This window comes from Triplophysa rosa, linkage group LG21 (genome assembly GCF_024868665.1).
Source record: "Triplophysa rosa linkage group LG21, Trosa_1v2, whole genome shotgun sequence".
Taxonomy (NCBI): Eukaryota; Metazoa; Chordata; class Actinopteri; order Cypriniformes; family Nemacheilidae; genus Triplophysa; species Triplophysa rosa.
In genome coordinates this window covers 20,614,169-20,631,543 of record NC_079910.1, presented here as the reverse complement: position 1 = coordinate 20,631,543, position 17,375 = coordinate 20,614,169, and the positions used below count along the sequence as shown (strand labels likewise).

At 40.0% G+C, this 17,375-nt stretch overlaps 1 protein-coding gene across 4 annotated transcripts in view; it reads right to left on the bottom strand.

Annotated features, from left to right (window-relative positions):
• The window catches only part of plcg1 (phospholipase C, gamma 1), a 48,113-nt gene that overhangs the window by 29,053 nt on the left and 1,685 nt on the right, over positions 1 to 17,375 (bottom strand). For all 4 annotated transcript variants that reach the window (XM_057320033.1, XM_057320034.1, XM_057320031.1 and 1 more), the window contains exons 3-5: positions 1,171 to 1,323; positions 957 to 1,050; positions 359 to 406 (exon numbers count right to left, since the gene is read on the bottom strand). In XM_057320033.1, coding sequence (XP_057176016.1) covers positions 359 to 406; positions 957 to 1,050; positions 1,171 to 1,323 — 295 coding nt within the window. The remainder of the gene's footprint in view (positions 1 to 358; positions 407 to 956; positions 1,051 to 1,170; positions 1,324 to 17,375) is intronic.

Sequence of the window (17,375 nt, the reverse complement as noted above, 5' to 3'; positions counted from 1 at the left end):
GAACGTTAATGTTTGGGTGAACCGTCTCTTTAAAAATGTAATCCCTCGACTTTACGGTAATTACAGTAATAAGTTGCTCATTACGCCGCTGCAAGTTCTCATACTAACAGATTTCATTTCCCTGATTGGAGAAGGTTTCTTTAGGATTCTGGGTTATAATGGGATACATCACGTTGAATTCATCACATGAACTCGATTTATACACAAAGGCTTCATCATCATCATCGAGCGGATGCATCATTCGTGTGGCCACGGTGATCTGCGGTGGCGTTATTCCCTGCACTAGATCAATGTGTGGAATCCACAGTCTGAAGCAAACATACGTAACGTGACATAACACAATACTGTACAAACATACCTGTCTTCTCGGTTGCGATCCACTGCGTAAAACTGTTTTCTCAGCCACCTGAACGTGTCCAAAGACAACAGACACAACGCTCACTTTAATGTCCAGACTTCATCACACATCAATTCGGTTTCATTAATATAGCACTTTTCTTCTTTTCATGGTTGCAAAACCAACCATAAGACGAAGCCAGAAATCATGGTATTATAACATATGGTCGTGTTTATCTTGATACGATGTAGATTCAGGAAACTTTACTGAAATAAATACTGTGTTGGATTGTAAACTAGAGGCTGTTGATTGTTTACAAGCAGTATTACAGTAGACATTAACACAATATCTGTAATCATTCCATGCTTACATTCACTGGGTTATTTACCATATTATAATGTGCGAGTATTCTTCACATGATATATCATCACGGTTACGGACAATGGGTTTTCTATCAAATCTTCCCAATATTAGTAAACGCGGTTATTACTATGAAATTATTATCAGCCAGTGCTGAAACCACAAAAAACAGATCAGAAGTTCACGTGTTCTTAATGGACATCATCAATCAATATCTAATGGGCTGTAGAGCAGGTTGTGAATAAGGGTCAAAGGTCACCTCTCTATCTGCAGGGGCGTGGGGGAGCGTAACGTATCCGACACCAGCCAGGTCAAACCCTTCACCCACATGACCATCTCCTCATCTGAGGTCGCTGGCAAACCAAAGACAGCAACAGAATGACACCACAGGTGAAGGTGTGTCCCGGAGTACAGACACTCCGGCCTTTCAAGTGTTAGGTGTGTGTGTGTGTGTGTGTGTGTGTGTGTGTTACCTGCCAGACTGAGCGCTTTGAGCCGAAACTCGGTCCCGTAGAGGATAACAAAGCAGTGGGCCTGGTCCAGCCGGGCGGTCGAGTCCTCCACATATCGCTCAAAATCACGTGACTTCTGTCCCGTCCGGATCTCCTGAATCTCTCGAATATCAACTGAAGAGCAAACACCACAAAGACGTCAGGATGAATGTTTGTGTGTGTGTGTAAAATACTGCTGCAAAAAAAGCACGTTTGAAATACTCTGATACCTTGTAATCCAGCGTTCTTATTTGTTGATTTAATCAAACATACGCTGTCGTTCAAAGGGTTTACTTGACTGAAATGACCTTAAAAAATCTTTCGATCTGAACCTTATGATTACTTGTGTGGAGAACAGTTGAGCTAGAAGTTTTATTAAAAAATGCTTTGAAACCAATGACTTGATGGAGAATCATGTAGAAAAGGCAGCCATGTTCAGGAGATGTTCATCATACGCATGGAGCTGAAAGTAACTCATACAGTCATTTAGTGAGACATGTCAAAGCCGGTGTTCATTTATCACCGTCACTCAGATACAGTGCCTATAAAAGTACTCATGCCCTTCATTTCTTATGTTGCTGCCTTATGGTCCTAACCCCTAACTGCAGTAAATTACTTTTTTTATAATGACAAAGTAAAAAAAGTAAAAAAACAAAATAACTAGGACAATCTGGGCTTTATGAAAGAGTGGCCAAACTCAAGCGTCCTCAGTCAAGACACATAAAAAAACACTTTCAAACGATCAGAAACAAGATGCTTGAAACTACGATTCATCAGACCAGAGAATCATGTCCGGAGGAAACTAAGCATTGCTCATTACAGTAAATAAGTGTGGTGGGAACAGCATCACGCTGCGAGGTGTTTTTCAGCAGCAGGGACCGAAGGAATGCTCAACGGCACAAAGAACAGAGACGTACTCTTAATGAAAACCTAGTCCTGGCTAATTGGGCCCAATTTGGACATTTTCACTTTTGTAGCCAGCGGTTTAGATATTAATGGCTGTGTGTTGAGTTATTTTGAGGGGACAGCAAATATACACTGTTATACAAGCTGTACACTCACTACTTTACATTGTAGCAAAGTGTCATTTCTTCAGTGTTGTCACATGAAATAAAATACTTATTAAAATGAGAGGGTGTACTCACTTCTGTGAGACACTGTTTGTGCAGAAATGAGACGTAGAATACTCGATTAGTAAAATAATCGACAACTGCAGCCCTAACACAAACACAGAACAAAGTTCTCTTTCCAGTTCATTCTATGACTGCACGGGTGCGTCCACATCTCCACTATTTAACAGCATATATATATATCTATCACAGACATTGCAGTTATTCGTCATCACGAAAGTTTACTACTTGCATCCATTTTAAAGTTGTGCCTGTTTGAACTTTCAAGCGATTTGACATTTCTTCTGACATAAAAGCGCGCCACGCACATCAGACGCACGAGCACACAGACACAGAACAAAGTTCTCTTTCCAATCTTAGCTATTTAGCTGTCAAACGCACACAAGATTATGCCAAAAACACAAGGTTCACATAAACACAATGGCTAATGTTGCAAGTGAAATTAACAGTGGATGAATTCCTTTTCAGAAACATTTACAATATTTATTGCTGAAATTGCATACATGAATATCTGTGAAAACTAAACCAATTTAGTACATTCCATTGCCATCTTACATTCAAAATGCAATACAATACAAATACTGTATATAAATAAGAAACAAATAAAAATTGAAATAATATTTTCAAAGGTAAACAATTAACTTAAGCTTATCCATGATGCCTTTAGTTTACCTAAATTAGTTGTAATTTTTCAAAGTTCCGTTTTTTATTTTTTACTATTAAATAGTAATATATTTGTCCACATAAAACTACTACCGGACTTTTAGGGTTTACTCTCACTTGTCCCGGTTGCTCTCAACTGTGCCTGAGCGCGATTGCCCCCCTCCCCACTCCCCCGATGGCCTGCGCTCACATTGCTCTAGGGCTGCAGCTATTGATTATTTTACTATTCGAGTATTATACTGATTTTCCATCGATTAATCGGGTAAGTCCTTTTTCTTTATTAAAAAGCAATACTAAATATACAAGAGAAAATAAGACAGGTCTCTTAAAATGAACAACTCATTTGTTTCCTTTTCATAACAATTAAAGTTTTTATTGCTGAAATTGCATACAATAATATCTGTGAAAACTAAACCCATTTAGTACATTCCATTGCCATATTACATTCAAAATGCAATATAATACAAATATATAAATAAGAAACATGAATAAAAATAGAAATAATAATTTCAAAGGTAAACAACTAACTTCAACTTATGCATGATGCATTTAGTTTATATAAATTAGTTTTAGTTTCTTTTTTTTACTATTAAATAGTAATATATAGCCTATGACTTTTATTTTGGCAGGTTGTCGGAAGACGCTTATTTTTTAGTATGTCTGTTTCTTCACTCAAACAATAACATGTTCGTGAAATAAACTCTGAGCAACTCTGGAGGTGAAGTTCATGTCCTCATTCAGCGCAGACAAATTCATGAGCATCACGCGTGTAGCACGTTAAATTCATTCACGCAGACCAGCCAGATGAAATGTGTAAATACAGGGTTTTTCCTGGCTCAAAATGAGACTGAGGTGGTGCCATCCTGATCTTTTACACACACACGTAGGCCTACCGTACCTTTAAGTGGCTTAACCAAAGTGACTTTCAGTTTGACATATTAAAAGTTCTAATAAAATTAGATAAAAATGACAATTATTAAGTTATATAAAACATTATTTGATTAAAAAAACATTTCTGTTTGGTTGAATAAAAGTAAAGCTTTTTATCATTTTCAACTAACTTTTCAGCGCACAATAGCCAACTGAATTAACCAGTCTTTCTAAATGAGCTAAGCTCATTCACATCTTTCATTCTCTGTGGTTCACTTTAAATTATTCAATGATCTCTTTAAATGAATCGGTTCAAATGAGTCATTCGTGTGCGAGTCGTTCTGAACGCAATGTGCGTTCATACTGGCGAACTCGCTGTGTACAGTATATGCTGATTCAACGATCCAACTGCACAGCTAAAGACATTACAATGATGTGCGTCATGTTAGTTTAATAAATTTCAAGAAATGAAACGTACTTGGATGCAAAACAAACAGCCGTGAAACACAGGCTGGCTCTTGTTCTGCAACTCTTATTAGCGCCTCAGTGTGCTGATAACGAAACAGCGCCTCCACTGTGGCGTAATGTGGCAACTGCAGTTACAAATGACAGTCTGTTAAATGCACACAGCATTTCTTGTGAAGACTCACAACATAATTTTGGCGAGAGCCTGAGGTAGCACCACATTTGACGGAGGCGGCCACCTCCAATTTCTCTATCTAGGAAAAACCCTGAAATAACAGTATTCGGCATCCACAAGTCTGCATCTAGTTTGATGGACTCAATGCAGCCAGAAAACAAGTTCCCTAACACAGTTTAGGGCTCTAGAGTGCGACCAATTTGGTCGCAAAATGCGACCTTATTTCTCAATAGTGCGACTAAAAATAATCTGAGGTTGCACCGGTGCGACCAGCCGTTCGAGGGAGAAAAGAAGTCTCCGCAACTCTGAAAGTCTCCCTGCGATTCAACAACAGACACACATTAGGCCCATATCGTCGTCTAAACCAATCAGAGATAGTGAAGGGCGGACCCCCCTCTGATTGGCCGTGGTCCAGATATTCATGTACGTGTGTGTACCAGAGGTCGAGTTAAATGAAAATTCTCTCGGATTTTTTTACCAGTGACGGAAAAATCTGAAGGCCGACCGTCCGTCAATGAGGGCAATTTGTAACTCCCCGTTTCCCTTCATTAGGGCGTGATATGCTCGTGTTTTCACCTGTCATTGTTACTGACTAGACATATGTGATGCGATCTGGGAAAACCCATCGGATGTCGCGCTGGGACACCTCATCAAAGTAAACCACATAACATGAAGAATGAAGGAGTATCAATGCACATTTCAAGCCAGTCCTGTGTAAACTACGGCATGCAAAGTTTTTTCATACAATGTTTTTGTGAGATGACAGAGCTCCCCGTCTGCAGCACTGGGAGTTATCCGATCGCAAAACATACAAGGGATGATCAAAAGTCCAGACACTATGCACATGATAAACCACGTAAAACTGGCTTCACTGCTTATTAGTTGTTGTCCGTAATGTTTGCTAGTTTCCTTGTGTAGTGATAATGGCAGAGCTCTCGTTCTTACTTTCGTTTTATTCAAACGGTTTTGTACAGTTTATAGACTTCAACACTAGGAAATGTTTTTTTTATTAAATTGTTATTAGAGTAAGTCTTTTACCCCTGTAAAGTGGCTTTTACTTGTGATACTGAACTGTTGTGCTTTTATTTTCATCACTTAACTTTAAACCCGTTTTCCTCCAAATTCCGTTCCTGAAAATCCTAGCGCTTCAGCCGACCTCAGCCATAACTTTTGTTACATACACAAGGTATGAGCAAAATAAAAACTGATTTGGAAAGGGCTTGAATATGGTATCAAAAACTATAATATATAAATTTGCACCATGTGTTGGGTTTTCCCAGATCGAATCACATATGAACATAAACATTAAAACATTAAATATATAAATGAATATAAACAACAACGGCTTTATTGGGCATTCAGTTGTATTAAAATATGAGATGCAAGTACAGCGTGATGATGTCACGAACATACTAATTACCACGTAAAGCCGCCTTGCACCATAGTGATGGGTAATAATAGACTATGACGGATTTTTTACGAGCCTGTCAGTCAAAATGACGGACAATAAAAAAGTCTAGCGCAACCTCTGGTGTGTACGTGTGAAAATGCGTGTGCTGCAGTCAGACAGAGATGTGATGAGCCTATAGGCCCGTCAGTTAGTGGATGTAGCCGCGGATGATGAGAGAAGATGAAAAGAACGATTGACAACTTTGTGAATAATGTTAAGTTAAGGCCTGATCCGTCTGAAAATCATAAGCAATGCTCTGACACGGAGCCATCAACCTCCCAGGTTATGTCAAGCCCTAGTCCATTTATCTTAAGATGTTTTAAGTTTACGTTTCAGTTCAGTGAAGCACTTTAAGCACCGACACTTTTTCAGTAAGTTACCTTTCTTGTAGAATTGTGCTTCAAATAAAGAACTTTATGTTGACCAGATTGTTAATTAATCATTTACAAGTCAATTTTGCCTATATGGACATTTAAAAAAAAAAGTGAACTGGTAAAACCAGTTAAATTTTAAATGCGTTAAATGCGATGCGGTCGAAAATTTGGGTGCACCTAACTTTTGTGCTAGTGCACCTAAGAAAAAATGTTAGGCGCACCAGTGCAACCAGTGCAAAGAGTTAGTCTAGAGCCCTGACAGTTACGTTGTGATGACGTACCAGGACCGGACCATAGTCGTTTCCACGACGTACCATAATAACGTTCCAGCGACGTAACTTTGTGATTCCCACATTCGTCGTGACGACGTAACATTGGACGTTGTTGGGACATGTGGTGATTACCTCCTGAAGACATACCTGGAACGTACCATATTCGTCGCAGCGACGTACCAAATAACGTTTCTGGGACGTGATGAGCATGTCCTAACGACCAAACAGTCACCTTGTTAAAATCGTTTTTTATTTTTTATTTAATTTAAACAATTATCATCCCTCACATGGAGGATTGAAGTAATTTGTGATTTAATCTGTGCGTTAAAGATTCAATTTTATGCACAATTGGAGTACTTCTCTATTCAAATATGTATAAAGCACAGTATAACGATTATAACTTAACACAGCACTGTACATCACAATCAGATATTTTATTTATACTGTAGTACATGACATAAAAAAATCAAAGACTTCAACACAATATAGAGGATTTAAAGCAGATATTTATTGAAAGAGATGAATAAACATTATGTTTAAGCTTAACATTATATTCTTGTCTTACCACATAAGTTTAGCAGGTTGTCCGTTTTTAAAAACAAATCAAGCTTCTTTAGTCACATTCACAAACATCAGGGTCCGTTCATTTAAATGCGCCAAATCGACCGAAAATCACTAAAATATGTATTTACGCTCACATCTGTAAGGTATAAAGTAAAGAACGAATATTAATAAACCGCTAAAGGAATATCAGGCAGTGACGAAAAAAGAAATGACCATTAACGTTTAAATGATGAGAGCGCGCGGCTCTTTGCAGAACAGAAAAGGCGCGTGCGCGCACATATCAGACGCAAGCACTAAATAAATAGAAATGCAGTTGGTAGCGAATTAAACTCCTGTTTAATAGCTGTCAGAATTCGGATTTATTACATTCGTCTTGACATTATAACAGATCTTACTCTGATCATAAATTTTCCATACAATAACATAATAAATAGAAATGACCAGATTCATTAATCAAATGACCAGTGTCCAGGTTATCTGAAGACCAGTACATCACGTCGCTACAACGTTCTCCATGCTATTAATTCACGACGTTATTTGAGGATGTGGCTAGGACGTTTCTGGAACGTTAGCAACAATGACCAGATACAATTAAATGACCAGTGTTCAGGATATCTGAAGACCAGTACATCACGTTGCTAAACGTTATCCATGGGATTAATTCACGATGTTATTTGTGGACGTGGCTAGGACGTTTCTGGAACATACGCAACAATTTTAAGAAACGTAACGTTGCAAAGACGTCCTCAGAACGTGGTCACAAAGTAATGTCACAGTGACATCGCAAATTAGTTTCAATCGCAAATTAGACTAAAACCAAGTAAAATAGCAGTTCACCATTTCAATAAGCTATCAGTTATTTATCAGCATGAGAAACACGTGTGAGCGTGTGAACAGAGTAAAATGCGTGTGTCTCACTGTGAATGCGTGAGACTTGAGAGCTTGTAACATGTATAGAGTTTAGCAGGCTGTGCGTCAGTAATAACGGTCCGTGGGGAAACGCAGTGCTCCATGTGTACTGTAGTTAAATGGATTAAACGAGGCTTTGAGGCAACAAAAATTGCCTCAATGATTTTTTGTATTCGAATTACTCGAGGAATCGTTTCAGCCCTACATAGCTCTTTACCATGCACACCCGGGCGGGCACTAGGGTTGGGTACCGGACGTCGGTACTACAGAGTATCAATTCACATTAAATCAATCTGTGCCAAATTTCGGTACTTGAGAATGCATCAGGTACTGCGCGTGAGCAGTAGAGAGAGAGAGAGAACATTTTACTTCACGCAAAGCGAAATATTAGCTTTACCGCTAATAAAGCAGGCTGTCCTTATCAACGTACAAAATGAAAATAAACACTAGACTCTACATATGGTTATCATATTTATATTATTTATTTCACTTGTTCTTGTTTAGAAAATTAAGCATACAATCGCGTTAAGGAAATGCGCACTCAGACGCAGCCGGCACGCACACACATAACACTGCGCTGAACATTTAAGTTTGTTAAGGCGCTTTGTGTTTTCTGTCCACCAATGAATGAAATCATCTCATGAAGTCCTGAAACAAAGTTATAAATGACAGATTAGAGCAGTGGATGGAAAGAGGTGAGTGAGGCCAACCGTCAAGGTGCAGTTTAAAGCTGTGAACAGAGCCGCAGGAGACTGATGCACATTTACATTATGTTTTATTGTATGATCAACATTATTTTTGCGATTCAGTTTCTAATTAAGCCTTTGTTTTATGATTAAAAAATATGATTTCAGGAAATCATGAAGCCATTGTGACTATGTAAAACACAACAGACATCACTTGCATGTTTTAATGGTATAATTGTTACTATTTTGTTTTCAACTATTAATTTTTTGGTGGATGCTCCTTACTCTTGAAGTTGGGAGCACCAGTGCTTCCACGGAAAAAAAGTTCATTTCGAGCCCTGTTCTCTATTTATTTGCTTAAATATTATGTATGCAAGTTACCTTTGCATGCTATTCAGTTGTTAAAGAAGTATAAACATTGCAGTTATTATAGGATACACTGTAACCATGACAGTATAAAAGGGCATTTTAAGTCAATCAACAGCACTATTTCCTCTTTCAATTAGTAAAAAAAAGTGGTTAATAAAATACCGCCATGTACCAGGAAACCGGTATAAATCTGGAAAATACAGTTATATAAATTTTTGGTCATACCAACCAGCACTACGCCCGAGCCCAACCGCACCGTGCTCTGGCCCACATCGCGCTCACACTACATGTGTACCACGCCCGAGCCCAACCGCACCGTGCTCTGGCCCACCTCGCGCTCACACTACATGTGTACCACGCCCGAGCCCAACCGCACCGTGCTCTGGCCCACCTCGCGCTCACACTACATGTGTACCACGGCTGAGCCCAACCGCACCGTGCTTTGGCCCACCTCGCGCTCACAATACATGTGTACGCCCGAGCCCAACCGCACCGTGCTTTGGCCCACCTCGCGCTCACAATACATGTGTACGCCCGAGCCCAACCGCACCGTGCTCTGGCCCACCTCGCACTCGCACTACATGTGTATGCCCGAGCCCAACCGCACTGTGCTCTGGCCCACCTCGCGCTCACACTACATGTGTATGCTCGAGCCCAACCGCACCGTGCTCGAGCCCACCTCGCGCTCACACAACATGTGTACGCCTGAGCCCAACCGCACCGTGCTCTGGCTCACCTCGCTCTCACACTACATGTGTACGCCCGAGCCCAATCGCACCATGCTCTGGCCCACCTCGCTCCCACACTACATGTGTACGCCCGAGCCCAACCGCACCGTGCTCTGGCCCACCTCGCTCTCACACTACATGTGTACGCCCGAGCCCAACCGCACCGTGCTCTGGCCCACCTCGCTCTCACACTACATGTGTACGCCCGAGCCCAATCGCACCGTGCTCTGGCCCTCCTCTCTCCCACACTACATATGTACACCCGAGCCCAACCGCACCGTGCTCGAGCTTAACCGCACCATTCTCAGGCCCACCTCGCGCTCACACTATATGTGTACGCCCGAGCCCAACCGCACCATGCTCAGGCCCACCTCACGCTCACACTACATGTGTACGCCTGAGCCCAACCGCACCGTGCTCAGGCCCACCTCGAGCTCACACTACATGTGTACGCTCCCGAGCCCGACCGCACCGTGCTCAGGCCCACCTCGCGCTCACACTACATGTGTACATTTACTGTATTTCCAAAAACATTGATAGTGAATTTTCAATTCATTATTTACTCAATCTTGTCATTTTTGTGTCAGTGTTGTAATTCAAGTCTTTTCACTGTCACCATGTGGGACACGCCCCGCACCCTCTAATGCCCCGCTTCACTTTTAAAACCTGTCCAGTACTCGAAATGAAATTTGATCAAAAATGCACATCCCTATTGGACATGCATTTTATGAAGGGGGCCCTGCCAAAAGGTTTGTCATATTGGAGGGTACCTGGCATTCTAAAGTTTGAAAACCTCTGATTCACTGCTTGAGAAACTGATCTGACTCATGTAACAAGAGCTTGAGACATAAGGAATCCAATTTTGTTTGATCTTTTGACAAATAAGAGGTGCAAAAACACTACAAAGTTTGCCTCTTCATGGCAAGAATAGTATTTGTTAAAGCCAGGCTGGAAGCTTGAACCACACAACACCAGACAGACAGGCACACTACGTATCATCATCATCATCAGGTTTCTCTTCAACCTTTTAAAGAATCAGTGGTGTTGCTTTTGGAGGATGTTGTATGCCTCATCATCATAACAGAGATGGCTGTGGATTCTGACATTAACACTGAAGTCTAGAGAGACACGGAGCAGCTGAACCAAGTGTCCGTCTCAAGACAGTTAACAGAGAAAATAAACACATGGATAAATATAAGATCAAAAGGGGGTTATTGTGCAAAAAGAAAGACATGACATAATCCACAGACTTTAAAGCAATAGTTCACTCAAAAATCATTTTCTGATCATTAGCTCACCCTCGTGTGTATGACTTCTTTTCTTCCACACACCACAAACAAATCATTTTTATTAAAATACCGTCATGTTATTGCAGTCAACCCAAATATGGTGGCACATCGATACCTTTAAATCTTACAGGTTCTTGTTGTCGTCGGGTGACGAGAGACACATATGACTAGTCACGAGACACGTGAGAACCAATGAAATCCAGAATTATCGATGTGCCGCTGCCGCCATATTTGACCACGCTGATGTATACGTATCCACGGATGTGTGATCGCAAGATAAGTTGAACATATGAATGGTTTTCTCTCACAAACGAATGTCACAGGACATTTATTGCCTTTTTGAGTGTATGATTCAATTCAATTCTAATTGATTTCTATAGCAACAGTTTTGCAACGTTGCAAAGCAACTTTACAGAAGAAACAGATTTCTATATTTTTCTTACTGCTCTACACTGTCTGTATTAATAAATAAAAAAACAGGAAGATTTTAAGAATGATCATTTTCATGTTTTCTATATAAGCTGTATGAGAAGATAACAAGGTGGCATTTTTATAAAAATAGACTCGTTTGTGTTCGGCTGAAGAAAAGAAGACAAACACATCTGGGATGACATGCAAACGAGTAAATTATTTACGAGTAAAAACTTCTCGAGACCATAAAATGCAATAAAAAACATCCAGATATTTCCAGGTCTCATATGACCATTTATTAAGCATTTATTCAAAAGGGTCTCTGTAAAAAAAATCCCAAAAAAGCTACCGTCAAGCAGCAAGATTCTTCAAGAAACAGAACGGTTGCGCTCCTACATGAACAACACTTCATGAATGTTACGGTGCATGTCTTTTTCTGTGATAAGGTTTGCGAGTACAAACACAACACTGGTGAGAAGGAAGCCGCACCGACTGAAAAACACACACAGGACAAAAGCAGCTGGCTTGAGATAGGAGCTTGGGCCGGGTGCGAGAGAACGGCTTGACAATTCCAAACAGGGCGGCAGGAAACACAAAACTGCACAGCACTACCGAGTGTCTTCCTGTCTCACAAACACACAACAGCAGGACACACACACACACACACACCTTAAGGAAATAGCCATAAGAGCTTGTAACACAATTTCTAAACTTGTGATTCACTAGAACAAGCAAAAATAACTTTTGGGCAAGACATTTGGTAGGGAGTTGTGGGAACGCTGGTGTTTCATATCTGCTCTCCAACCAACCAAAAACCAAACTTACCGGACAAAAAAACAAGTCACAGCGATAACGGCTACAGATATAATAACAATACAATGTTTTAATAATAAGATCAAATGAGAGCAAAGTCACGCTGACATTTGAACTCAATGTGCTGTTCAACAGAACCTCTCAAGTGTTGTACGTCACCTCTACACCGTCTGTTACACTAATCTCTACAGTTCAATGACATTCCAACACATCACCTCCTCACAAATACAACAGGACTAAAGAAAACATTCAGACACACTGTCTGAAAACACGATGGGGAGGGTTGATTTTGTTTGTTGCAGAACACACTCCGCTTCTCTATGAAAAGAAAATGCAATATAGGCTTAATACAAATGTATAAATAAGAAACATTAATAAAAATAGAAAGAATCATTTCAAAGGTAAACAACTAACTTCAGCTTATGCATGATGCATTTAGTTTATCTAAATTAGTTTTAGTTTCTTTTTTTAATATTAAATAGTAATATATTTGTCCACATAAAAATACAGAGTTAACCAGACTTTTATTTTGGCAAGTCGTCGCAAGACGCTTATTTTTTAGTGTGTTAGCTTCACTCAGTAAAATGTTCTGAAATAAACTCTCAGAGCAACTCTGGAGATGAAGTTCATGTGTTCATGTCCTCATAAAGCGCAGACGCAGACAAATTCATGAGCATCACGCGTTTAGCATGTTAAACTGTGCAGTTCATTCACTCAGACACGCAGAACAGACAGATGGCATGTGTAAATAACAGGATTTGGCATCCACTAGCATCTAGTTTTATGGACTCAATGCAGCCGGACAACAAGTTTCACTCGCAAAATAGACTAAAACTAGGGCTGAACGATTAATCGAAATCGAATCGCAATCGCGATGCGAGACGTTGCGATTTGCTAATCGCAAGAGGCTGCGATGTGGAAACGATGTGAAATGTAGGAAACGCGTCTGTTCCAAGCCCGCTTTGAGTGGCATTCTTGCTAACCAACAGAGTGAGCGCACCTCCGTTATGCCTAATCAAAAAAAAAAAAACAGAAAGCGGGAGAGAGAGAGAGAGTGTGTGTGTTATTATGGCATCTGCAGAGTCAGATCGATCATATTAGGCAAATAAATACTAAAGAACCATCCAATTCAGAAGACCGCACACACGGCCTGTGTTATACTCGCTCTCTTCCCCGCATTGCGCGTCTCGCGGACGAGCCGTTTAAACTTGATGCGCACACATAGCCTGTTTCATACTCGCGAGACTCTTCCCCGAGTTGCGAGTCTAGAGGACGAGCCATTTAAACTTGATGCGCACACATAGCCTGTTTCATACTCGCGTGATTCTTCCCCGCGTTGCACGTCTCGCGGACGAGCCGTTTAAACTTGATGCGCACACATAGCCTGTTTCATACTCGCGCGTCTCTGCCCCACAGTGCGCGTCTCGTGGACGAGCCGTTTAAACTTGATGCGCACACACAGCCTGTTGCCTTGACGCACGCGCGCACCCTGTGTCAACTCACGCCTAGCTCCGCGTTTCAAACAAATGTAAATTCTATCTAACTGTTTTTTCACTTGGATGACATTAAACATTCAGCACATTTTCTACTTGTTTTAAAAAATCCCACATACTTAAAAAATAATAAATCAGCCTATGTAACCTATGACCTATTTTAATAATTCACTAACACAATAGAAAATGTTATGGATTTAAGGGTTACAATGGGAGTTGTATTTGTTTTAATGGAAACTATAATAGTGTACACTGGTATTTGGATTCTATTGGTGTGATGTAATCTTGAAGCTGGGAACCAATTGAACAACAGTAAGCCCTATTTGAATAATGCCCAAAACACACTACAAAAATGAATTTTGTAATGGTTTTAATGGAAACAATTAGAATTTATGTAATTTTTTTTGTTGTTTTCTTTCAGCAGGGTAACTATACCCATACTGTGCTCCACACAACAATATTGAGCTGAAGCTTGAATTAGAAAAGTTAAAATCGCAAATCAAATCGCAATCGCAATGTCTGTCAAAAAAAATCGCAATTAGATATTTTCCCCAAATCGCACAGCCCTAACTAAAACTAAGCAAAATAGCAGTTCACCATTTCAATAAGCTATCAGTTATTTATCAGCATGAGAAACACGTGTGAGCGTGTGAACAGAGTAAAATGCGTGTGTCTCACGGTGAATGCGTGAGACTTGAGAGCCCTGTAACATGAATAGAGTTTAGCGGGCTGTGCGTCAGTAATAACGGTCCGTGGGGAAACGCAGTGCTCCATGTGTACTGTAGTTAAATGGATTAAACGAGGCTTCGAGGCAACAAAAATTGCCTCAATGATTTTTTTATTCAAATTACTCTAGGAATCGTTTCAGCCCTACATAAGATCCATGACATCCCATCAACGTGGCTCACCAAAAATCAATCGACCCAATGTCTGCTTTGTTTACAGGAGATCTAGTAAACGTCTTATTTGAGAGAAAGACACACATGCGCACCACGCTGACGCTCACTGGCTGTTTTTTTTTCATGTGGCTGCTGGTGCATCCGGAGCAGAATGCAGCTGGTGCAACGTTTCCTGCGCTCCAACCCACCTCATGTTCAAGAGATATTTCAGCCAGAAATGACAGTTCTGTCATCATGTACTCATCCTCGTGTCAAACCTGTCTTGAGTTTCTTTCTTTTGTGTTCTGTGTTCCTGTGGCTCAATGGTAGAGCATTGCGTTACCAGCCCAAAAAGTCGTGGGTTCGATTCCCAGGGAACACAAGATACAAAACAAATGTATATCTTGAATTCACTGCAAGTCGCTTTGGATAAAAGCATCTGCTAAATGCATACAGCGCCCTCCACTAATATTGGCACCCTTGGTAAATATGAGCAAAGGCTGTAAAAATCTGCATTGTTTCTCCTTTTGATCTTTTATTTAAAAAATCCACAAAATTCCAACATTTCATTCAAGTAAAACAATTTTAAGTGGGGGGAATATCACAGTGATTTTTTTTCTTCTGTAATACACCCTGGCCACAATTATTGGCAACCCTAGAAATTCTTACGAGTAAAATATTTCCCAAGTATATTCCCATTAATATTTAAATTTCCTGAGCACACCAACACGATGTTTTCCAGTCATGACTTCTTGTTGCACAGGAGAATAATATTAAGTAACACAAAGCCTAAATCCCCTTAATCATTCATCACAGTTGGTAAAAGCAGAGAATATAGTTCTGGGGGCGTATTACAGAAAGTTTCTTATCTGAGGTCTTAAGATATGATACGTTAAATTAGGATTTTTCACAGAAGCAAATCTTAACTTGATTTGGGATTCCTATCCTATCTTACAAAATCATATCTTATCTCTAGTTAGGAAATCCCATCAAGCTCGGCAATCCACTTTCAGTTCTGTTACCAAGCAACCAACACTGCGAGCTGCTGATGAGGTAAACAAAATATAAAAAACAAAACCGGCAAGCGTTTCATTTTAGTGCCGAGGAAATAGAAACTTGAATAAGTTTGGTAGAAAAGGCAAAGCAGATAGTATTTGGAAAGTTTTCACCCTCGCTCACTCACGAAGACAACGACAGGGATGGGCAAGAGTTGTGGATAATGTGTCTGCAGTGTCCGGCATTAACCGTACAGCTGAGGCTATGAAGAAAAAGTTGACCACCCTTGCAAGCGAAACAAAAAAGAAAGCGGCCCTACAGGCAAGGGAGATGAAGAAAACGTAAGGGGGAACAAGCAAACGCCAACGCGAACACAATGCTAAAACGTTACTTATAAGTGCTTTGTTATCAAATTGTAACCCATCTTCAGGGTCCTCAAAGAGTCTTTCTTCCATTAAACATCTCCGGTCTTCATTTTGAATGATTCATAAATGTAATGCCATTGTTGGACAGTGCAATTGTGAGCAGTTTTTCTGTTCGTTTTTAAATCATTTTGAAGTTAGGACAGCTGTGGGGTTGTCCTAAAGTTAAGACCGTTACAAAGATTATTTGTCAAGTTAAGACGCTTCTGTAATACCCCTTTCCTATCTGTAGTTAAAATAAGATTATGCACTTAGGAAGTGCTGTTCTGTAATGGTTTTTGTCATAAATGAGGTCCTAACTGAAATTACCATGGTTACCAAACACGGATAAGATTTTCAAGTTACGATCTTTCTGTAATACGCCCCCTGATGTTCAGCAAAAGATTGTTGAGCTACACAAAATAGAAAGTGGATTTAAAAGGAAATGGTTGAAACAATAAAAATTGAAATTCCCATTTCCAATAGGAAGCATAGGGCAATAATTCATAAATTTTAATGGACTGGAGATGTTGCAAATCTGCCTGAAAGAGAATGTGTGTCTATATTGTCTTAATGCACAGCAAAGAGAATATTTTGAGTGGCAAAAGACTTTTCAAAGATCACAGATGGACAATTGCAGAAATTTGTTGAATTTTAGTGTCAGAAAAATAACATAAAAATAAAGGAAAACTGCACCTCCATCAGCACAAGTTGTTTGGGACAATGTTCAAGAAACAAATCTTCTGCTCTCATGCAAAAATAAACTCCACTATATTAATCTGCCATACTTGAACTTCAAACAGGACTGGGTTCTATGGAGTTGTTTGGAAGCAATAACACAAGATAAGTTTGGTGCACACAGGGATGCCTCATGTCCACAGTTACATATGTCAGCAGATCTTTATTGTTGTGAACCTACTTTTATACCAGAGGTCCTGGACATCTTGTTCAGATACATGGCATCGTGTTTTATATCAAATACCAACAGATATAAAAATCAAAACATGACTTGCTCTTATAGAAATCTTATAATGGGCCACGATTAGATCTTCCATCGGCACATTGTTTCAAAATAAAAATCAAATTCAACAAAAAAATGAGTCACTGAACGCAAAATCAAGATCCTGTCATAGCTATCCCAGTTCCCTGACCTGAACACTATAGAAAATAAGTGGGATGAACTGACGATAAGAGCACCAACATTAGAAGGATCTTAAGAGATTCTGTATGAAGGAATGGACTCTGATGACT